At 50.6% G+C, this 22,779-nt stretch overlaps 6 protein-coding genes across 6 annotated transcripts; 3 read left to right on the top strand and 3 right to left on the bottom strand.

Moving 5' to 3' along the window:
* Nucleotides 1-1,126: 1,126 nt before the first annotated feature.
* Nucleotides 1,127-3,694, top strand: G6M90_00g057110 (uncharacterized protein; the record flags this gene model as incomplete). Its single annotated transcript, XM_014688811.2, has 1 exon — nucleotides 1,127-3,694. One exon carries the CDS (start codon nucleotides 1,127-1,129, stop codon nucleotides 3,692-3,694), a length of 2,568 nt encoding a protein of 855 aa, XP_014544297.2.
* Nucleotides 3,695-4,892: 1,198 nt separating this feature from the next.
* POB3 (FACT complex subunit POB3) lies at nucleotides 4,893-6,979 on the bottom strand (the record flags this gene model as incomplete). Its single annotated transcript, XM_014688810.2, has 4 exons — nucleotides 4,893-5,484; nucleotides 5,599-5,970; nucleotides 6,050-6,778; nucleotides 6,969-6,979. The coding sequence occupies 4 exons, from the start codon at nucleotides 6,977-6,979 to the stop codon at nucleotides 4,893-4,895; spliced, it is 1,704 nt and encodes a 567-aa protein (XP_014544296.2).
* A 780-nt stretch (nucleotides 6,980-7,759) lies between these two features.
* Nucleotides 7,760-9,685, top strand: G6M90_00g057090 (uncharacterized protein; the record flags this gene model as incomplete). Its single annotated transcript, XM_014688809.1, has 1 exon — nucleotides 7,760-9,685. The coding sequence occupies one exon, from the start codon at nucleotides 7,760-7,762 to the stop codon at nucleotides 9,683-9,685; it is 1,926 nt and encodes a 641-aa protein (XP_014544295.1).
* An 817-nt stretch (nucleotides 9,686-10,502) lies between these two features.
* Nucleotides 10,503-13,092, top strand: G6M90_00g057080 (uncharacterized protein; the record flags this gene model as incomplete). Its single annotated transcript, XM_014688808.2, has 2 exons — nucleotides 10,503-12,606; nucleotides 12,692-13,092. The coding sequence occupies 2 exons, from the start codon at nucleotides 10,503-10,505 to the stop codon at nucleotides 13,090-13,092; spliced, it is 2,505 nt and encodes an 834-aa protein (XP_014544294.2).
* A 1,225-nt stretch (nucleotides 13,093-14,317) lies between these two features.
* G6M90_00g057070 (uncharacterized protein) lies at nucleotides 14,318-15,658 on the bottom strand (the record flags this gene model as incomplete). The annotated part of the gene is made up of 2 exons (XM_014688807.2): nucleotides 14,318-15,559; nucleotides 15,635-15,658. 2 exons carry the CDS (start codon nucleotides 15,656-15,658, stop codon nucleotides 14,318-14,320), a joined length of 1,266 nt encoding a protein of 421 aa, XP_014544293.2.
* A 4,957-nt stretch (nucleotides 15,659-20,615) lies between these two features.
* SUR2 (Sphingolipid C4-hydroxylase SUR2) lies at nucleotides 20,616-21,799 on the bottom strand (the record flags this gene model as incomplete). The annotated part of the gene is made up of 2 exons (XM_014688806.1): nucleotides 20,616-21,010; nucleotides 21,094-21,799. 2 exons carry the CDS (start codon nucleotides 21,797-21,799, stop codon nucleotides 20,616-20,618), a joined length of 1,101 nt encoding a protein of 366 aa, XP_014544292.1.
* Nucleotides 21,800-22,779: the final 980 nt, after the last annotated feature.

The raw sequence follows: 22,779 nt of genomic DNA, 5'->3' as shown, positions 1-22,779 counted from the left end.
CTTCCGCTGTTCTGTTCAGGAAGCTCGCTAAAATGAGATCTTGCTCAATTGATAACAAGAAGCGTTTGTGGCTTGAGAACCAACAGTGCTGAATATAACGACGCCGGCGCTGGAAAGAACTTAAGGAATGCTGCCGCAGCTTCGCAAGATGCCTTAAGCACTCAACCACCTTCACAAACACCTTCCTACCCATCTACCACCGGGTGTCCCCCCTTCCGTTGACCGAGCTGCTGTAGCAGTGGATTCCGACAAAGTCTGTGGTCCACTGGAGATCGACTGACGAAACCGCCATTCTGTCGATGCAAGATCTGACTGGATTTGCCGTTGAGAGACACTACTAGCGCCACGGTTATCATCTCAGACCATTGCACGCGTCGGCGACGACGCTCTTGGCTCGGTATTTGCACATGGGACAGAAAGTCAAACTTCTTCAGGATTTGCTTTTGAGGGGCTTGTAACAGGGAAACTCGACGGAGACAGCTCCATCCGCCAACAGACAAGGAGTTTTCCTGCCCTGTCAAGAGGAATCAGCCACGACAGGGAGACTTTTAGTTCAACCTGGTGTATTTCTATTTTGATATCTGGCGTATCGAGGCCGTATCAGAACTCAGTCGGTCATACCGCCGGGTCCAATTGCCCGTTCTTACGTCTATATCACAGGCTTCGAGGTGACCAACACGGACCCGGGTCCGAGGTACCGCATCTAGTCGCAACCTCTGTTTTCAAAGCCCCCATTCAAGGCCCCCATCCACCCCAGACACTTTGTTTGTTGCTGGCTTCCGTCTGGGCCTTTGGGATACCCCTGTTTTGGTGGCATTTGCAGCCCAAAAATTCAATCTATCTCTCTCATGTACAGTCGTCTTCCTTATTAGCTCCGGCTAGTCACTTAACCCCACAACTTCTTCAGGTCCCCTGCCTGCTGTTGACCGTTGATAGTCTCACACAACGGACTGCCCTGGTAACACGCCCATCCCATGGTGGTATGCCGATCACATCGCAGTTCCGGTTCTGAGCAAAGGCTCTGCTTGTCACGGTGGGCCAAACACGTTGTCAAGCTTCGGAGGCACGAATCTTATCGTCACCCTCCTACCCCTTGCACTAAGTAAAGATGTTTGGTATTGGAGCAATGTCCCTGCACTCTGGGCACCACGATGCGGTACCCACCCAGGAGCCGAAAAGGGACCCAAAACTACCAAAGATGCCGCGACCTTTCACTTCGTCTTCACAACTTCACACACCATTCGATTCGTCACCCATGGAGCAGCTGTCAAGCGCAAGTGTTGCCGACTTCCTTGGTCCTGCTCTCGAAAGCCCTCCTTCTCCCCAGAAGTTGCGGCTCCTCAACAAGCAAATGAAGCGAGCATCCCATTTACAAAGGCACCATGGGCACAGGACTGCTTCTTCCGAGTCATCATCCTTATCTTCTATGAATACGGCTGAGCGACTACCTTGGGAATTGTCACTGGACAACTTGTCCCTCGTTCGAAGATCATCGATTAGGTCCAACGATAGCAATGCCCCATCTCGAGATCGGCCCGAAAGCATACACAATTTTGGAAGGAGCTTTTTTCATCGCCGAGGAAAATCCAAGCGCGAAAGCAGCACCCAGAACTCCTCCGCCAGCTCAATATATTCCGGAGATATGCCCTCTGAAAACATTGGTCATGGAGGACGAGAGGGACTCATCCCGTCCATTTTTTCCAGAAGGAAGGCATCGCGGGATGAAACCGCGCAGAGACGACCATATATTTCAGGGCCGTTCAATTTTCAGCACGTCGCCCACACACAGCGGGATAATGTCGTCAACGACGATCATCATGTCAACGGTCCGGAGACGTTGAACGACGCCTTTACCGGCGGATTCGAGACAAGCTCCTATTCACGAAATATGTCGTGGGAGTCTATTGGTGAAGTGTACCAAGAGCAAACCTCTAGCGCTGTCTCTCGTCCGCCCCTGGTACCTCGCCATACTGCCCCGGCCTCCGGGCCTCGACGGCTTCTACAGCATATTCGATCACAAGAACGGCTTCGAAAAACTCCGTCACAACCCCCTCCTCGACCCCCTAGATCCCCAATACAAGCCAATGGCTTCTGTACGCTTGGGTCCCTGCCACCTCCCCGGGGTTCCAGCCGACAATCCAGCTACCAAGATATCACAGACGTCATCAACATGAATGCAGCTGCCCGGGCTCAGACAAGTAACGAATTCTGCCAACCATTTCCTTTCGGTTATGCGACTTCTCCTGAATGCATAATCGACGATTTAAACTCTTATGAGCACAGCTATAGTCAGACGCAAGAACAATCCCCACCTGACGAAACGCGATACTCTCGTGTTATGCTGGGTGCTCGGGATTCTACTTGGCCTCTGGCAATTTCAACGCCAGCATCGTACGAAACGCTCCCTGATGTCCCCGAGGAAGAAGAGCAGCACGGCATGTCAAGACGATCAAGGCTTAGCCTTGCAAGCAATAATTCTTCTCTCCGCGGCAGCCAATCTGTTCCAATGTTGCGATCGCTTGCCGAATCTCGAAGGCCAACAAGTGTAGTTTCAGAAACCCTCGGTGGCCTGGGTATCATGGGCCTGGATCATATCGTTGATGACGATGATCACCAAAGTCTGGTCCAGCTAAGGACACCAACAAGAGAGAGCTGGGAGGATATCATAGACTATTGCTATGAACATGAGGCAGAAGCCAACTGTGACTACCAATGGGATCGTCCGTCACTGGATACTGCCAGAGACAGCTTGACGCCTCCCGCAAAGCTAGTGGCACTGGATGACAACGGGATTGAGCCTGCATCTAACGGAGGGTTGTCTGCCGAAAGTCATGGTTCTCTATCCCTCGTATGGCAAGAAGCACCATCTCTCAGCCCAGCTAGCCATACATCAACTCCCGTGGAGCATGAGGTAGTCACACCAAATCCCGCTGTTACAAACAACTTTTCTTTACCGAGGGGTGACAAAAAGAGTATTCGTCCCCTCAATATGAAGGAACCCCGACACAGCTCTGGCCCTGCCACATTTAGGGAATCTCAGACATTTACGCTGTCTCCTTCATTCCTCATCCCTGTGGATTATCAACAACCCATGCTTCTAAGTGACGACACCGAAAAACAAGCCTACTCCGATTGTGATCTTGTTGGCGGACACTTTGAACAGTCGGCCTTGCATGAAGATACGAACTCATCGGTAGGAGTTAACGGATCATCTCCATTGCTTGATCAACGTTCCAGCACCTCGACCAATTCTACATCCCGCTCAAACTCTACCGGAAGACAATATAGATCGACAAACTCGTCTTGGACTACGCTTGCTCGGCGTACCGCCAGTACCACCTCGCTCAATAAGATGGCGGGATCACTGACTGATGACTCTGAACCACTCCCTTCTGCTCAACCCCCAGACCACGATCAGGATGGACCAGAGTGGGCTGGCACATATCCAGCTACTCAAGACCATGTCCCTGACATGATTTCATTTCCTCCGTCTAATGGGCTCAAGAAATATTATCACAAGAGCCATGCTAGCGAGTCTCAGGTTCGCGACGATGCACCTCCGCTGGAAGAGAGTGTTAAGCCGAGACGTCCGAGAGCCAAGACCACAAGTTTGCCCGTCCAATCTCCTCCCCCGGTGGGACAGTACGCACTGTTCCCACGAACATATATGAAAGCCACAGGCGAACACATATGAATTAGTTCACCCATGAACGTGTGGAACTCTGTCTTGCTTTAGGGCAGTGCAACCCTTATGACAATTTCTTTGCTTCACCGTGGTAGATGTGTGGCAACAGTTGTGTTGTTTGTTTCATCATGTATACTTTTTTGTCTCTCACTAGCGTCATTTTTCCAGTCTGCTCATTAGACTTACTTTCGTTGTTTGGAGCTGAGAATTTACTAGAGGCGCATGATTTCATATTTTGTTTGTTTATCTTGTGTGTTCTACCATATACGCATGGGCTCTCTGAGGCTAGGTTCCTCAACGGTTACGACTCATTTCATTTTTTTTAGAATATCAAAATTTGTCTCCGCGAGACACGGTTCGATGTATGCGGGAAAGATTTTCTTGACAAGGAATGGCGGTATCGAAAAGTTGGACTATACAAAACAAATTTCCCTTGTGTGTGTGTGTGTGTTACTGGATCTGGGACTGGGTTTGTTTCGAGAACTGACTGGAGAATTTCTTGGCTTGCCGATAGGCAACTACCTCCTACCTGCTAGGTCTAAGTAGCAGGTAAATATTAGCTGTTTCTGGGCGAGTGTGGAATATAGCTGGAAAGATGATACTAGACTTTCTGGGCAAAAATTGCGATGGAAGGAATGACCTTGTTCAATAAAAAAAAATCCAACCATTTTTTTCACTGAAGTGACCAGTGTTTAAGCACATTTAGCTAAGTCTACTAGTACCTACCGACCTACCCAAGGTACCTACCTAGGTAGGTAGGTAGGTATTCGTTAGGAAATAAAACATGCAGAATGTTTTACGGCATAATCTCAAAATCAATACTTCCAGGAGAAAGCAGGTGGTCTCATCATGAAAGGCAGTTTATGCCATCACAAAAAAAGATGGTTATGAAATGATGGATCCGTTGTAAATCATCTCTCCAGTGAACCCGCTAGTCGGGTTGTTGACGCCGCCCAACCGTCCTCTCGAAATAGTACTTGTACACAATGTCACCTCCCCCCTGTCATCTAACAATTACCTAGGTACCTACCATCAAGAGCCGAAGCCGGATTGAAGTGAAGGAAGCCGATATGAGACAACGCCACTCCTCACAGCAACACAACTGCCCAGTTTTGAAGGCTTTTCTCTTGCACCAGTATGTGTTCCCTCCCGATGCCCTGGTGTCTTAGCCCCTACGTTCATAAACTCCTACGATTTCGTGGTCATTCTAACCAGTCTTCTTCTTCTTTTTGGGGCGTTCCGCCTCGGCTTCCTTGTCCTCGATTTCATCCGCTTCATCGGCATCAACGTCGCTCTCGGCACTACCAGAGCCTGAGCTCTCATGTGCACTATCATACTCCTCAGCCACATCACTATCACTGTCAGCCTGGAAATCTTCATCCACGCTTTCTTCATCCTCATCGGCTGAGCCACGGTCCGCCTTGTTGGCGACAACTTCATCGTCTGAGTCGTCCATGTCCTGTTCGCGGAGGGCGGCGGCAAGCATGTTGGCATCTTCATCGATTTCATTCTTGACACGCAGACCCTTGAGCTTGAAGAATGTCTCCAGAGCCTTGAGGTCTTCTCTGTTAATGTTGCTGAACTGCGACGACCCGGCGCCATTCTTCATCACAACGGTGATATCAAAGGTAGATAGGGTGGAGACGGCACCACCCACTCGGGAGAACGTAACGGATTGTGTTTGTTCGTAGGCAATGTACGTGGCCGGTTTGGGCACGAACATGAAGGCCTTTTCCAGGCAATACAGGAATCCCTCGCTGGCTTTAATGGAGCACTTGATACCGTACTGACTTCGGTGACTAGAGACGGGTAACAAACATGATTAGTGAGCGACAGTCCAAAAGAAAGAGAAAAAAAAGATCAAAAAATGGCCGGGTACATGTGAGGCTTGAATAATAATCCAAGGTACGTACGTAATGAAGTCTTTGGCTGGTGATGAAATCTTCTTATTGGCCAGACCACGGAAGATCTTGGCAACAACGTGGTGCAATGGCTCCTCGTAGTGCGGCTCCAGCTTGTCTTTGTACTTGGATTGCAATTCTGACTCCTCGAGGTTCAAGTCAATGGTAACCTCCTCGTCCTTCTTGAATTGCATGACAACAAATGGGTATCGTGTCTGACCCTGACGTAGTGGAGGGTCTAGGCCAATACACAGCATGCAGTGCATCTCGTCAGGCTTGGGAAGAACCATGAATTTCTTGATAGCCTCGTATTGGATCTTATAATCGTACGTCTTTCCGCGGAGTCGGAATGAAGCTTCATACATGTCGATATCGAAACGACCTCTGCCGAAGGACATGTTAGCAAATCAGGGTCAAGACAGGTAGACGCCTCTTAGGGTGCTGGGGGCTCATGACATCATACCTCGGAGTAAGATGAAGCACGTCGAGGAAAGTGGCGATAGTATCACCAGCAGTCTCTCCAATCTCAGCCTTCTCGATGAGGGTGTCGTAGAAGAGGGTGGCGGCATTCTTCTCCTCAGCTTCCTCCTCCTCGGCGTCGTCACCATCAGCTTCCTTCTTGGCAGTGGTAGTACCAGGAATATAAAACCGCATTTCCACGAGCTGGTCCCTGCCACCACCGGCCTTTTTGCCTTTGCCGCGAGCGCCACCAAGCTGACCATTGGTGCCTGTGTCATTTGAGTCTTGGGGCAGGGACATTTCGACGGCGACCTCGTTGCGACCAGCCAAGTTGGTATTGCCAATCTCCGAGTAAGGAAGCTCAAAGGCCGGCTTGTTTTGCACACTAAAGGTCAATTCAGCCTTGGCGAACTCGGCCTTGCCCCAATTCCAGCCACGGAGCGCATGCTCTTTGTTTTCGAGAACGGTGCTGTACCAGTTCTTGAAGACCTTGCTAAGCCGGTCGTAATCCTCCTGTTGAAAGCCATCGAGCTGAATGATGCCGGAATTCCGTTGCAAAATCCGAATTTCATACCCCTTGGCTGCCCGGCTCCATTGCGCACCACCAATGTTTGTCTGGTCTAGGGTGAAGGTGTCACCTCCATTGGACGGCTTCCATCCAAAGCCCGTCTCGGCAAATCTGCATTTGCCGCTCTCCCTGGAAAGGTCGAGGTAGATGCTGTCGAAGCTCTCGCTAAAGAAAGCGAATGTTAGTTGAGACATGTCTGCGCGGTTTGCCGTGACAGCAGTGCGTCGCCAGTGCGAGTTCACGAGCTCGAGCTACAAACACGGCGCGCGAGGTATCGCTGCCATGATGCAGAGGCGGTCCGATCGCTAGCCCACAAGGAAAGAACTGAGAATTGAACAGGTGTAGAGCTACTCACATTGCAGTCATCTTGGGCGATGTGCACAGAGACGCTGGCTCGACACAAAGGAGAGATGGCAGTAAGACGGGATGAAATGCGTTGCGGCCAAAGCTGTCAAACTCTCGCCGGTACTTCGAGATCAAAATGTTGGCGCACCAGCCTCGGATTGGCTGCGTCGTGGGGAAATCTGGAGACACGCGCTGGTCGGCGCGTCGCGAGGCACTTGTTTAATTGATGTGCTTAGGTAATACACTCGTGGTTGCTATTGGCAGTTGCCCAGACAGTCAAGTGGTCAAAGTGGTCATCTGGGAAGGGCCCGGTGGCCAACCTAGCGCAATAGCGGTCACATGTGCTGGTTGGTGCGATGCTAATGCTGAATCAGTGGCCCTGAACAGCGCCTTCTGGCGGTACTTCGCCTCTCCCGAGGTCACATCATGACACGCAGTTAGTCATCCCCGCCCCAACAATACCATTCAATGTTGACCCTTGCATCGGACCCGTCCCCGCCGACGGGCTCTCGCTTGCGCATGCTTCCAAGTCCGAGACCTTGGACGGCGGGCCATGACAACATCGCCGCCACTCCGCTCGCTCTTTGAATGTCACTCGTTTGCATCCTCCTGTTACAACCTCACTTCCCCCACCTCGCGCTCCTGTTTCCTCTGCCAGTTTTCCAGAGCAGGACTCCGCAATTTCAACCTTGCTCCTTTCTTCTCTCTGTGGCATCTTATGCATAACTTTGTCTGCAGAGAGGCCTTGCATACGCTCATGGTATCGATTCCCTCCAGGGCTGGATTCGGCAGCCGTTGACCATGTTATCGAATTTCGAGCCGTCTCAGGTGCTGGCGCGGTGCACCTCTGCCGGCAGAGTTACCGCAGTCTTCCTGCTATCTTTATTGGCAGTTTCTTCTCCGACGGCTGCTTCGCACCTTTCACCCATCGATCGAGATGCTGTCGTAGGTCAAGATGTCTTTCTTCCTCCAGCCATCGTCACGCCATCGAACCCGGAATCTCCCCGACCAGCCGACCATACATTTACACTGCGTCACATCTATCATCATGGTACCGATCGGCATCCGCGACTCCATCGCAGCATGGATGTAACTCACGATCTTTCGTCGTCACGCGTCTTTCTCGCCGCTGAAGACGGCCATGCTGAACATGACCTACCTCATCTCAGTGCCAGGAGTCGTGGCAACACCATACAGCGTCTCGTTGATAGACGCCCTTCTGTTGTAGACCCCATGGTTGCCCACGCACGCCAAGAGGGATATGTTGCTGTGCTTGATGCTTCAGCATGGACAGTTGATGATGTTCCCTCGCCAGATGTTACAGATAAAGGCACTGTGCTTAGCTTAGCTTACATGGCCGCCAACGCCTATGTCGAGACAGAAGACGCTGCCGATTGGTTAGACATCGGTGAACCTTTCAACCGCAGTGCAGACTTTGGCTGGCAAAGCGATGGGCTGCGTGGACATATCTGGGCTGACGACGACAACTCAACAATTGTTATCGGTCTCAAGGGAACAACCCCTGCCGTCTTTGATGGAGATGGTACCACGACCAATGACAAAATTAATGATAACTTGTTCTTTAGTTGTTGCTGCGCGCAGCAGGGACAGTGGACTTGGCATCAGGTTTGCGACTGCGCCACGAGCACGTACTCTTGCAACAACACCTGTGTTACCAAATCTCTGCACGAAGAAAGCCGGTACTACGCCGCTGCCCGCGAACTTTACTCCAATGTTACTGAGCGTTATCCCCATTCTACAATTTGGGTAGTAGGCCACTCATTGGGTGGAGCTGTCAGCTCCTTGCTAGGTCTGACGTATGGTTTGCCCGTCGTCACGTTCGAGGCTGTTCCCGAGGCTGTTGCTGCGACTCGCCTTGGTTTACCCATCCCTCCGGGCTCTGATCCCAAAGCTCCTCAAACAAGGGAAAACACTGGCGCGTATCACTTTGGTCACACGGCCGATCCCATCTACATTGGCACCTGCAACGGTGCTACTGCGTCTTGCTCCTTCGCCGGTTACGCGCTGGAGACGACTTGCCACACTGGAAGCGAGTGTGTCTACGATGTTGTTGCCGACAAAGGATGGCGTGTAGGGATTGGAACCCACAAGATTCGAGCAGTCATCTCTGACGTCATTTTGAAATATGACGATGTTCCCGAGTGTTCCATGACCCCCGAATGTCGAGATTGCGCCCAGTGGAAAATGTACGAGAGCAACGGCACAGAGACGACGACAACATCGACGTCAACAACGACGACTCGTACGCGAACACGAACTTCAACCTGCAAGACCCCAGGCTGGTGGGGTTGCCTCGATACAACGACTACAGGAGTCACGGCTACGAGTACCAAGACTACGTCCTCGACATCAACTTGCAAGACGCCGGGCTGGTTTGGGTGCAAGGATAAAACAACCACCACAAACCCTATCACTACAACCTCAGATGTCACTACAACAACCCATACGCCAACAACCACGTGCGAAACACCGGGAAAGTGGTGGGGTTGTTGGGATAAGGATGAGACTAGCACAACCACAACCCCTCTACCAGGCACACGTACACAGCCGCCCATTACCAAGGGTCCGACATCGACAACATGGACAGCTGCACCAACCAGTAGTGCTCCATCTACGGAAAAGTGTCTCCGTCGAAACTGGATAGGATTCTGCAAAGAATGGGACGGCGGCAAAGGGGTAGACGCCTTTTTCCCAGATGAGATGTAGTGTTTTCTTCCGGGACTGATATACCTGGGACTCGAATTTTGGATGCGTAGATGGGAAATTGATGAGATCATTATCACCATATATTCCCCTCTCTACGAGTTCCGCGATTTCTGGTTGCAAATTCAACATGTTATGGAGCCACCTGATTTCCTTGATTAAGCAAGAGGAGCATTCACACATACACATTATACACACATACACGCAGCGTTTCGCAGGATGGCTTAGTCTTGCACTGCAGATTTCAGTCTTGTCATTTTTTTAGAGTTTGTTCTGTTTTTGGCCATGCTGGCTTGGCGTGGCAGAGGGGGGGTTTTTTTTTGGTTCGTTTGAGTGTTTCCTTGTCTAGCGAGAGGCGTTTGAATACTTGGCATATATTGGATCATCGTGGACATCGATAGAAGTCAGCGCTAGCCCTGTAGTTAGAAGGCAACAAAGACGGCGCACTCCATCTGTAGGCCGCACCGGATAGACCGCCAGTTCTATGATCAAATTAGCGAATTCCACTCCTTCCGTGATGTTGGTTTTTGTGAAGGCGACAAATACATGATGGGAAGTCCCAATAAAAATAAACCTATCAAAGCAAGAGATATTGCTGTTGCACTTTCCTTGATTGCGCTGAGCAGGCAGCCGGGCATAATGTGTGGGCCATGATGTCAGCGGTGGTGGAACGCCGCCTCGATAAATTTATTGTCACCCCTCAAACGCGTCGCTTTTTGCACATTTTCAATTGCAACTCAACATCCACACATGGTTGCCACCACGCGCATGTGGCTCGACCACCAGCCAGCTAGTCACGGATGATTCTCCCCTTGGTGACATGGAGGATCCGTCTATGATGGATACAGAATCAAGAACATCTGACAGGGACACATCGCAGCTGTCCGATCCGCCCAGCGATCTCGATAGCTCGGACAGAGACACCCCCGACACCCCGGCCCAGCAGACAGAATGGCTTGCGACAACGCGAAAACGCCGGTCCACGGCCGGAAATCGTATGAAGTCAATGCTTGCTAATGAAGAGCCAGACTCAGACCTGGAACTTTTATTCGCCGAAGACGAGAATGACCAGGGCTTCTCCGACGTTGGCGAGGATGGCTCCGACGTACACATGGACTCCTCATCTGACGACGAAGATGACAACAACGCCAACGACGATGGCTTGGAAGGCGAAAAGGAGCTAGAGCGCCAGGCAAAAGAAAAGCGCGCTGCCCAACGAAAACGAAGAGCACAAGAAGCAATCCCGGCCAAGTTTAGAAAGAAGGTTCGCATCGACCCTACCACCAGGGCATCTGTCCCAGCTCCCGCGCCACGACCGAAAAAAAAGTCAGAACGAGCCTCATGGCTGCCGTCGCCTGCGGATCTGCCTACCCGTGCCTCATCCCGACAGACAACTCGTATATCCAAAGAGCAGCTGCACCAGCAAATGGCAGAACGTGAGGCGAGGAGACTCAAGCAGCTCGCACAAATGGAAAAGAAGGCTGCTCGACTCGAGGCCCTGAAAAAACCTCCCATGACGCAGGAGGAGAGACTAGCGGAAGCTGCGATTGTAGAGAAGCGCAACAGCAAGAGTCTCAATCGCTGGGAGGAGGCAGAGAAGCAGCGCGAGGAAGAGCGAAAGGCTAAACTGGCTGCTCTGAACCAGCGCACGCTCAAGGGGCCAGTCATTACATTCTGGAGCGGAAGAGGCCAATGGGATGATGTCGAATTGCGGTCGCTGCGTCCATATGTAACTGAGGTGGAAGAGAAGCCCAAAAAGAAGAGAGAAAGGGTGGACAAGACCGCAAAGGGAAAGGGAAAGGACAAGGATGGTGGGAAGACTGACGAGAAGAAAGTCTCCAAATCGACAGATACAGGCAATCTCCAAGGCGCTATCAGAGCTGAAGATCAAAATTCAGAGACACCCAAGGCTGTCGGGAATTCCACGATAGACAAACCAGCAATGAGCGACGACAGGAACATGGAAAGCGGCAGCGCAATAGCCAAAGATAACAAGCCTTGCGTACCACCAAAGGCCGATGCAGGTACAATAGAGGCTGTGAATCTGCCGACGCCTACAGAAGCATCGCCGGCCCCAGCTGCGGACGATGCATCGGCAAGCAGGGAGGTATCAGGCAAAGAGCCAAACAATGAGCCTATGGACGCAAAGCCCGAAATCACAGACGATGCAGCTTTAAATGCACAGGAAAAAGTCATTATCGTTGGGGGATCAACCAAATCCTCGAGGGAATCCCCTACAGCTTCAACACCTATTCTCAAGGAAGAGACCGTCGCTTCGACAGATTCAACTGTGCCACAACCTCCGGCTTCTGCTCCTGCTCCAACCCCCTCTTACTCTCCTGCCTCCATTCAAATTTCTACAGCGCCGTCATCAAATCGCCCAAGCGGACTGGCGGCGCCTCCGCCTCCTCCACTCGCAAGCTCCTTGGCTGCTACGGCTGGTCCAACGCGCCCTCCAGAAGCCAGGCCATCGAGCGTGCTGGCCGCTCCAATGCTCGTCCCGCCGCCAGGAATCGACGTGAACGTACCCTCGCCAGTCCATGCTGCATCCAAATCGAACGTGCTAGCACTCCCTAATACAATCCAGTCCACATTCACACCGCCGTTCGTCCAGGCCGTGGAATCAACGACGGTGGCAGGACCATCCGCATCTTCAGCAACCGCAACCGCAACAGCCAAGGAGGTTGATGCAAAGCCAACAATGCCGGCTGACTCAGACCTTCAACCTGCCCGAAATCAAGCAGCGCATAAAGGGAAGTCGGGAAGTCCAATAGAGTCCGAGGCCCCAGACGTACCTGAGGTCCCTCGCGATATGAACGCAACAAGAAACGGCATCATCTACCAAAATTTTGATGGGAATGCCATACGTGATAAGAATATTCAGACCCAGATTCTGTTTGGCCGCAAAATGACCAAACTCGCCAGTAAGACAGCCCCGTTGAGTTACACACGCAACGTCCAGTTGACCTAGCGTTTTGAGACCAGACAACTAACAGACTACTTCAACAGAGCCTACACCTGCACCAATCTGTGTCATCACAAATAACCCAGCACGCTATCGGGATCCCAAAACCAATCTCCCGTTCTACAACATGTTCGCATACAAAGAGATCCAGCGGCTTAGCAACGGCGACTACCAATGGAGTCGCATCCTCGGTGCATGGGTGGGAAACCCAAAGCACGCAGCACGTGGTGTCCCTGAACGCTTCCTCAATCCTGGTAGTAGCGGGAAACTAAAGACCCCGGAAAGACACGAAGACTCTAAAATCAAGCAACGGGAACGACCTGAGAAAAACAAGGAGGAGGGGCAAGAAATACATGTAGCTGCGGCTGGTAATAATGCTGCTATGAAGACTGAGCAAAGTGGTGGCCCTGGGCAGACTGCACAAGATATACATGTCGTAACGTAGCGAATCAATAAGACTGGGAATAAATAGTAATATAGTATATTATACTCTTTAAATATTTAAGTATACTCTGCTATATTTAAGTATACTCTGCTATATTTAAGTATACTCTGCTATATTTAAGTATACTCTGCTATATTTAAGTATACTCTGCTATATTTAAGTATACTTTATTATATTTAAGTATACTCTGCTATATTTAAGTATACTCTGTTATATATAAGTATACTTTATTATATTTAAGTTTACTTTACTATGTTTTAGTATATAAAATAAATAAAAATATAACCTAGATAGTTATATAAGACTACTAGTAGTAATACTATAATTGCGCTGTACCAGGTTACAAGACTGTAACGTGCCTTAAGGCAAACACAGAACGCGTCGCGATATGTTAAATACACTAGCTGAGGTAGTAGGTATTAAGAAACTAGTTAGAAAGAAATAATACCACTACATACTAGATAATCCTTATCGCGGAGAGACAAAATCTAATAGAAAATACATCTGTATTTACTATATCCGTAAATGTTCTGGACACAATACTCTTGTATAATAAACTACATGGCTTACTCTCTAAATTTCAAATAGAAATGAAGTCCGCGCACCTGCGGCAAGGGCAGAAACGGTGTATGCGAAACAATGTGGCAACGTTGAAGCTTTGTGTAGAAGCTCGCTTTTGATTGTAAAGTGCGAAAGTCTTGCTCGCCATAGCCAGGTAAGCCATCATCTAAGTGTACAACTGCCTCCTGTCTTCCTACCCTTCCATCTACCTGCCTCCCTTATAGTACATCGCACAGTCCCCTGAGTCCAGGGCTGCTGAAAAAAAAAAAAAGAACAAACACGCCATATTCCCTCTCGCCAGGAGAGGCCAAATGTGTATGCCTACCTCCAAATCATGTGATCCCCTTCCTCTAAATTCTGCTCAAACCTGCTGCCAGAAATATGGGGTATCAGAAGTTTTTGATATGCCTGCCGTTTCTAATCCTGATTCCAACGCCGAAGAGATTTATGATGCACAAGGCATAATCTAAAAAAATTTTTAAGAAAAAAAATTGACCCATAATGCAAGGCATTTTATGCGTTGGTCGAATCCGTGCGTTGTTGGTTTTTCGATCATAATGTTCATTGTCGCAATGGTTATTATGTAGTCTCACGCGAATAATCGGGTGAGTCTGTCTCTGCTACAGCAAATACAAATCACTCCAAACTGTAGTGACACCTCGACTCAAGTGTTCTTATTGCCAATGCCACCGACCAACAAGCCGAGTTCGTTGACAAAGTCATCCAGACCTAGGCCAGTATCCATAGGTACATTTAGGAAATTTGGGCCACTGATCGGCACGGTCGATTCATGTGCCTTGGAAAAGGCAGTTTCCGTATGGAAGCCCATCATTCCAGGGCAAGAGCCGTCTGCGGACTTATGCTCTTCAGCATGTCTCGGCAGACTATATCCTTTGAAAGATGCTTTGGTTGAAGGTCCTGCATGTGGTCTATAGGCTGAACAATCGCCGTCATTGCTTGACAAGACATCGTCATCATCGTTTGAATCGTAAAAGGGTGAAAGCTCCTCTGCCAAGGACTGTGGAGACATTGGCGTATCAAAGGCAGTTGACGAAACCGAAGGAGAGCGGCCGCATTGGCCAGCTTCGGTGGTATCAAGCTTCGGCAGTTGCGGTGACCCTTCCTCTACTACACTAGACTTCTTCGACTCTTTGCCCTGCTGACTGCTTGCTGGTCGAATAGCTAGCGTCGGAGAGCTCGAGCTCGTGATTGTTCGAGGTTTGGAGTCTGAGGAGACACACCGCTGAAAAGGAGGAGGGGATAATCTTGTCGCGAAGACTGGCGTCTCTGGTATAGCAGACGTGGCAAAGTTGTCATCGTCATCGTCTATATCTTCGGCAACCTCGCTTGGAATATTCAAGGCTCGTGGCGGCGGATTGCTGAGAGCTGTGGCTGGTGGTAAAGGAGGGTCTTCTATTAGGAACCGTCGGAGCGACTCGGGTGAGATGTCTCTGGTCCTTCGTCCGTCCGAGGACGATGTTGGCCTACTGTCAGGCAGCGGCCAGAGAGATGGTGTCATGGCACCATCGCGGCTGAGGCTAGGTGTACCGGGTCTCTCTACATCAGCATTCGCTGATTTTCGACTAAAAATTCGCTTCCAGGGAGGGCCAGGTGATTTAGAACGGCTTGAGGTATGATTACCCAGTAATGACGAAGCCGAGCCGAGACGACGGATCACAGGATTAGCTACAGCTGCTGGAGCTGGGACTGGGGTGATATATCGAGCCTCAGGATTCATCGTCATGTATGATTCTTGACGAAGCGAATTAACCGAAGCGCTGCGGTGCCTCAAAGTTTGTTCAATGGGAACGTGAAGAGTGTTGACCGTTTGGCCTGGCAGGTAAGGACAAGAAGTCGTCGACGGTTGGGCTGGGTCGTGTATTTCAGTAGAGCCATCTACTTCGTACTGACAGATAGGCATTCATGTGAGAAAGTGACTTACTTAAAACGCGTTATGGGTGGTGAAATGAGAATGACTTACGTAGTAGTAATATGTGTCGCCCATTTTCAGTCCCCCATTCCTCGTCAATGAGTGACTGGAGGACTCATCGTGGGAAATTGTATCTTTAAATGAATAGCACCCTCTCCATTGGCCACGGCCGCGTCGCACGTCTTGCTTCATTGCGTACCACGTGGAAAAGTTGTCCCAAGAGCCAATAAGATGGATTGATTTCACGGACGGATCCGTCTGACTGTAATAAGCACTTGTGTTAGCACATTACTCTCGCGAAGGGTTGCACGCAAAGTTGCGTCGGGTCTAATTAGTCTTTCACACGACAAGTCACTAGACTGGCATGTTCGGAATGAGTGCGAGATTCAGCAGACAATGACTCTGACGCGACTGCAAACAATGAGGTGTCTAGGACTGAGACACGAAAACGCGCGAAGGATAGAGAAAGGACTATGGAGCTAATATACCTGCGACAGAGTGAAGCGTACGAAGTATGGAAAGAGGCAAAAGATTCAAAGAAGTGGAGATCTGGTATGCCGCAAAATGTAGACGAAGTTGTGGCGTAAATGATTCAAGGGAGGGATGCTATTTGTTTGGAATGTTGCAAGATGAGAGCGAAACAACAGCACGAGGTGTCTCGAGAAAGACTAAAAAGGGTCGACCCCTTTCGCATGAGAGACGAAATTCCACAAAAAACCAAAATAATCAAAAAGGAACAAATATTATTAAGGTGCAGCAGACGACAGCAATTAAACTCACAGTAAAAATGTGAAGAGAGTGGTTGCAGGATCCATGGCGAAGATAAGAACATGCCAGAGTCCAAGGCCTCAAATATTATATGCAGGTGAAGCACCGTCGCTGCAGGCAACTACATGTGCCGGCGCCTAATGCTGCTTGGATACCAGGGCCCTGTAAATCACTTCCGCTGTTGCGTGTCTCTCACGCTCAATCATGAATGGGACGGTGGTGCTGAAACACGGAGTGACCGTTGCACATTGGAACAACGCAGGAACCCGAGATCACCGACCCGAGCCAATTGGCCAATGATGGCGTGGGAGCGCTGGCGGAAGCGCCGAAATGGAGCAATTGCTGGCTGAGTGAAGGCTGTGAAAGGCTGCTGCTGAGACGAGGATGAGCGCTTAGCAGTGTAAAATATTGGACGCCCGAAAGGCTAGACTTGACAGGCTGCTCGGCAAGGGTGCTGTGGATATGATATTCCTTGGCTTATGCGTGTGAGATGCTAGGGGTTGTTTGGTCCCAGGCTGGCCACGAGGCCCTGGAGAACGCTGAGGCTGAAGCTGATGTGCAAGCAGAGAACGCGAGCCCCGGAGACTGGGCAAAACGGCTATGCGAAAGAGCCACCGGGTGGTAGTAATTTGATTTTGTCGAATGCGGCCAAGTACAGCAACTAAGCGAAGGGCCTACGGAGCAAGTCGGGCTTTGTTGGCACGAGTTTCTGAGCGTATTGCGTATCCAGATGTCCGCAATGAGCACCGCACGGGTGAGGAGACGGCGCCGCGGACGTTGAAGTCAGCCCAGGAATACGGAGTATCAGAGCCGTTAAATGATCAGTGCTCCCGAGGCATGCTGGGCGCATGAGAAGGTCGGAAAACGGGGTCCGTAACGATTCGGCTGCTGGGCGGTTGGGAAACCGCCTTCTCTTCGCATGAATACGGAGGAGAAGGGAGGAGAATAACAACAGCAGAGTCAGGAGGCCGGGTGCCGCAGACCAAATAAGTGAAATAGGGTCAATTCGAGCGTCGACGAGAAGACCAACATGAGACGAGGGCCGGCTTGGCCGCTGAGCACTTGTACCGGTACCCGTCCGCCCTATGTCCAAGTGTTTGAGCAGGCCGCTTGACGAGCGACGCTGGCCAACGGTTCCGGCGGTTCGTTGTGGAGATGGAGATTGCTGGAGTGCCAAGTGGGTTGAGTGGCTTGCCCGGGCACACAAAACTGGTGTAGCGTCAAGAGGTGAGCAGACGAATATGGCCCCGCGTACGGGAGCGGCGGACACTTCAGCTGATACTCGAAAGTCTAATAGCGCATGCCTATTGTAGCACTGCGAAAGCATAATTTGATTTGATTATTGCGGCAGGTCCCTGAAGTCGAGCTTTCGTCATCGCAATCGCACACGGCACGCAGCATGCGCTGCAACGGCGGATGGAGATTAGACCACGACTTGGACCTCGAGGGTTGCGTTGCGTCTTGGCCGAGATCAGAGTTGCCCACTGGACCAGGCCAAGCTGCCTGGAAGACTGAGAATGCACACCAGACGCCGAGGCCAATAATACATGGAGACCAACAAACGAAGTTGGGTAATAAAGGTTGACATGAAGCGTGCTTGAGACAACCGTGGGGAAACATGGGCTGAACACGATGGAGTCTAGCATCGTCCGAACGAAGAAAGGAAGGAGCGGCCCTGAAGCATGACGCAGGAAAGAGGGGCCAAGGGGCCCAGCAGGGGCCCAGCTGTGTGCCCGCTGCCAGTTTCTGGCTCCAATGTGATCGTTGCCAGCTGCCAGCTGCCAGCTGCGAGCTGCGAGCTCCCAGCGCTGATCTCATATGCCGTTTGAGCTATTAGAATTGAGGGGGGACAAAGGACCATCCTCGTTTAAATTATGGCCAGGTCTTCTAACTCCATCCTTGTTGCGCCCGGCCACCTGTGCACGGGTTCGAGAAATCTCCCGGTCTGCCCAGCCAACAAGTTGTCAAGATCTCTAATTTTGGAACGCCTACAGAGTAGTACTCGGCACAGTATGTATGCATAGGTTCTTGTCTCCTCATCCCAAATGGTCTCCTCTGGACTTCCATAAGTGACTGGTGCCAGGCCGAGAAAAGGCAAGTACATACACAAACTAATACGGAGGATTGAGCTGGTATAATACAGCCCCATCGTTACGGGAAAGCTTAGTATCTTGAGACACGATACGGAGTGCTTCGTGTAATATGGAAGGACCAGCGGCTTGTGGAACCACTTGTGGCTAATTCCAGAACGGAAGGAATATTCCCATAAAATAATTGCCTGCTGACTCGCCTTGTCGCCAAAATACTACGTACGATTGACTTCGTACTGCATTGCAGGGCCCCCCGTGGAAAGGCACGGTGCCGACAGCACAGACTCCGTACCGAACATAATGATCCATCGTTTTCCAGTCAGTAAATAACTTAAATGATGCTATGCCATGATATCGAGTAATGGATTCCAAGTGACAATCATGACGCTGAGACATGTTACGCATTCTTGTGCCACTTTATGCGTCATGTTGCACGCATATCTGTAGCGTTGCATGCGGTGTTGCACGCCCCCAGATGTGTCTCGCATCAACAGCTACTCACTACTTAGTTGGTCTCTGTCTGACGGTAGTCGCTGTGCCACAAACGACTTGATGAATTGATTATGTCAGGGTGATGCAAAATCCGATAGGCCTTTGGTAGTATTCCAGACCAGTCCACACTGGCTCAGGCGGCACAATTTGCTTCCAACCTGGTCGAGACGCACGCCCACAATCGAGGGACCTCACACCTGACAGGCCGGCTTTGATATATTTCGTTCCCCGGACATGCATGATAGTTTGGGTGCGCTTATTGTGCGTGCAGCATGTCTGGCATTAACGCCAGCCTGGCTTGTGTATCGTTACAGGCCAGCCAAAGCTCTCCGCAACGCCAGTCCGCTGGCGATACGTACTCGGCAGCACCCGTCTTTGGCCACACGGATGGACAAGCCTGGAGCGCAGCGAAGCCAGTCGGGACGACCTGTGCTACCTCGTGGAAATGGGAGAAATGGGAGTCGCCGATCTCAGGATCCACACCATTCAACGCAAAGTTGAACGGGTGGACGGAAGTACTGCTACATTGCAAACTATAAATGTCCAACAATGTCCAAGAGCCCAAAGTACGGACCTAGCCGAGCTGAACTGACGCCATTGGTCTCGTCTCCCGTTGCTGGGCTCAGTTTCGTTGATGCGCTAGTGACCGATAATGTCAGCTTTTGAAAACAATGCCACTTGATAACAACACTAGAATCCAGACACACTTTAATATGGAGAGCAATCGATTCAAATCATGACATCTCCGGATTGAAGTCCGCCAAGCATGTCTCGATGTTCCTCGGCGGTAGGCGTCCCGTGCTGAGAGGGTTCTGCAGCCAAAAAAAAAAAAAACAGAAAAAAACCCAAGAATTCGTCCTTTGAATGTCATAATTGTTTATTCTTCCTGCCAATCGCCTCCCTACCGGCACTGTCATGTAGAGCACGAAGGGTCCTGTCAAAGCAACCCTCAAGGGTCTCTCCAACAGCTGGACTAACGCGCCCGATACGACTACCAATTACCGTGCTACACCAACTCGCGTTACGTACTTTTGTCACGTCGTCCCTGGCATGATGAAGAAACGTTTTATTCTTTGTTTCCAACTTGTGCCCTACCAACCGAACATTATAGATGTTACATGAGAATAATGCCCCCCCCCCCAATTTTGCAAGAAACGACAATATCATCCTCTTCGTCACCCAAAGGGCCCAGTTCCACCCAATAACTACCAACATGTCCGTGACGCAGAATGCCAGCCTATCGATGTTGTCTGCATGATCCATCGCTGCTGCTATGTGTTTTTTGCTCTTCTTTCGTTCTTTGAAGGATAAAATAAGAGGGCCGGCAAGTTTTGTACAATTGGCAGTTGTTCTCGATTCCACCACACGTTGTCACCTTACCAATTCGGCATAGCGATCTTGGGAGGCATATGAGTAACGAGCTAATGACAGAATATGTCCACCATTGATCGACCATAGAAGACAAAGATTAAAAATTATAAATGCGGCGCTGAGGCGTTCGCGTCATCATACAAAACGGTTTTGCCCCAAATGTCTCATTGAGGAATAAAAGTTGTTATAAGTCGATTAGAACAACAGGTAAAACACGTATGATTGTAAAGGCTCCCAGAGCAGTTGTGCATCAAACATGAGATCGAAGCAAAGACTAATTATTACGTTGAAAATAGCGGCATGAACATCGTCTATTTCGTTTTCTCGGTTCGCTTCTTATCGGCAAGTCTGTCGGCTCGAGGGCCCTTGTACTTGGTACCCAATAGGCCGTCCCAGAAGGTGAAGAATGGCTGGGAGAAGTTGGTCTTGATTCCCCAGGTCTGGTGGTGAATGTCGTGATAGGCGGCGTTATTAGAAGTGATGAGCTGCAGAGGGTCCCAGGGAAAGGCGTATCCACAGTGGTCATCGACAGTCTTGATTGTCGAGAAGGCAAAGAAGCAAGTGCCTTGGCGAACCGTCATGCCGGTCAGCTTGAACGCAATACCGGCACCGAGTGTATCCAGCAAGAAACCTTCCAGTGGGTGGTTGTACAAGGCGCCGTATGCGTACGGAACATAGAGTCGGTGGTGTCTGGAGTGAAAAGTAGCTATGGAGAAGATGTCAGCTGTTTGCTCACGATTTGACTTGCGAGGATAGAGCCGGACAGTGGACAGCAGGATCGAGACTCACTGTACATCCATCGATTCACATGCATCAGTCGGTGCAGGAAGTACTGCCATGAATCAAGTAAGAAGACGGCCACAAAAAATTGAATGGCTGGAATGATGAAATGATAGAGGACTTTAGCAACAGCCATCTCCCAGGGAGCAAAAGCAGGCGCAGTAGACTCAGCCGATGAGAGAAACGGGTAGTAACCGCCAGCAAGAGCACCAGCTAGCAAAGGATGCGTTGCCGACATGCTCTTGGAGATGGCGGTGGCATTGACACCGAGAAGACTCAGAAAACCAGGCAGGGCTCGTTGGGCAAGTCGAAGTCTAGTAGCCCAGACGGCAACGTCATAATCTGCCTTTCCAATCACCTCGGGAGGCTCGGACAGGGCCAAGACAGTACCCGTGGCAACCTGAATAATCTGCTGGATAACGACGTCGCGCGCCACCTCGTATCGGGAGGCGTGGTTGCGGCGCAAGATCTCTTCGGGGGTGTGAAGGCGGTATTGCGGAAAGAGATCGAGGACATCAATGACGTGGAAGAATAGCGACATTACCCAGTAGACGAAGACGGGCAGGATGAGCGAGAGCCAAAAGTCAGAAATCCATGAAAAGAAGTCGCCTCTGGGCTCGAGGGTATACGAGGGCAGCGGCGGCAAAGCCGAATCGAACAAGGTGGTGTTTGCCATGGCGAACAGTACGGGTGAACCCTTGGTGCCGTTGACCATGGTCTGTACTGCTGACAGTAGGTTCCGCAAATCTCTGCTTGATGGGTACTGTCCGCAATGAATATGATGTTCGTCCGAGGCGCTGGTCGAGTGACGTCGAGGAGCAAATGCCGCGACAGGCGGTTTCTGCGGCAAGGGTGAGGTTGGGCGACGTCGGCGGACGGTGGTGAAAAGGAGAGGGCACTAGTGTACCGAGTCGATGGCGATGAGGGCGATTAAGATGGTGTGAAAAATGCGTTGCTCACAACGGCAAGACCAAAAACAAAAAAGAAAAGAAAAAGAGATAACAAAAGGCTCAGTTATGTGGAAGACAGCGTGGCGAAAAGGAGCGAAGGTGCCAAAGCGAAACAATGGGATGATGAGAGAGCTGATGGGATGATGGGACGGCAAGGGTGGGTTATTCTATTGAGGTGTTCCAACAAGTGGCACTCCGTACGCAGGGCGCAACAGAGGAAAGGCAAGAAGAGCCCAAGGAACATCGTGGCGTCGCGGTCGCGGCTCGCGGCTCGGAGGCTCGGAAACATGTTGCAGTGCTCAAAAGGATGGGGCATGAGCGATCATTTTGTTCCAAACTGACAGAGCCTCACCCAACAGGATACATGATACATGACACATGATACATGATACATGATACTCCGTACATACATGAGCGCTTGAAGCCAGACCTGGCTGTCAATCGTCTGTGGCTAATGCTTGGCCAATCTCGGTCGCCGCGGTCAAAAGCCAGCCGACGTCACGCGTCGAATCAGGATATCAGCCCACCCGGATGTCAAGGACCCTGACGTTGAGCTGCTCTCCCAGACAATCATCAATCATTGATGACTGCGGCGTGTAATCCCACGCGAGGTACCGTGGCCGGGCCAAGTACTATTGCACGTATTCAGAGAGCTCCCTTGTGCCTCTAACGGCCGGATGTCCGAGTCCAACCAGATATCCGTTGGGCAACCCTGCATGTTGACGCTCGGGCAAGTCTTCAGCAT

The sequence above is a fragment of the Metarhizium brunneum genome, chromosome 3 (genome assembly GCF_013426205.1).
Source record: "Metarhizium brunneum chromosome 3, complete sequence".
Classification (NCBI taxonomy): domain Eukaryota; kingdom Fungi; phylum Ascomycota; class Sordariomycetes; order Hypocreales; family Clavicipitaceae; genus Metarhizium; species Metarhizium brunneum.
This window is presented reverse-complemented; position numbering and strand designations above follow the sequence as displayed.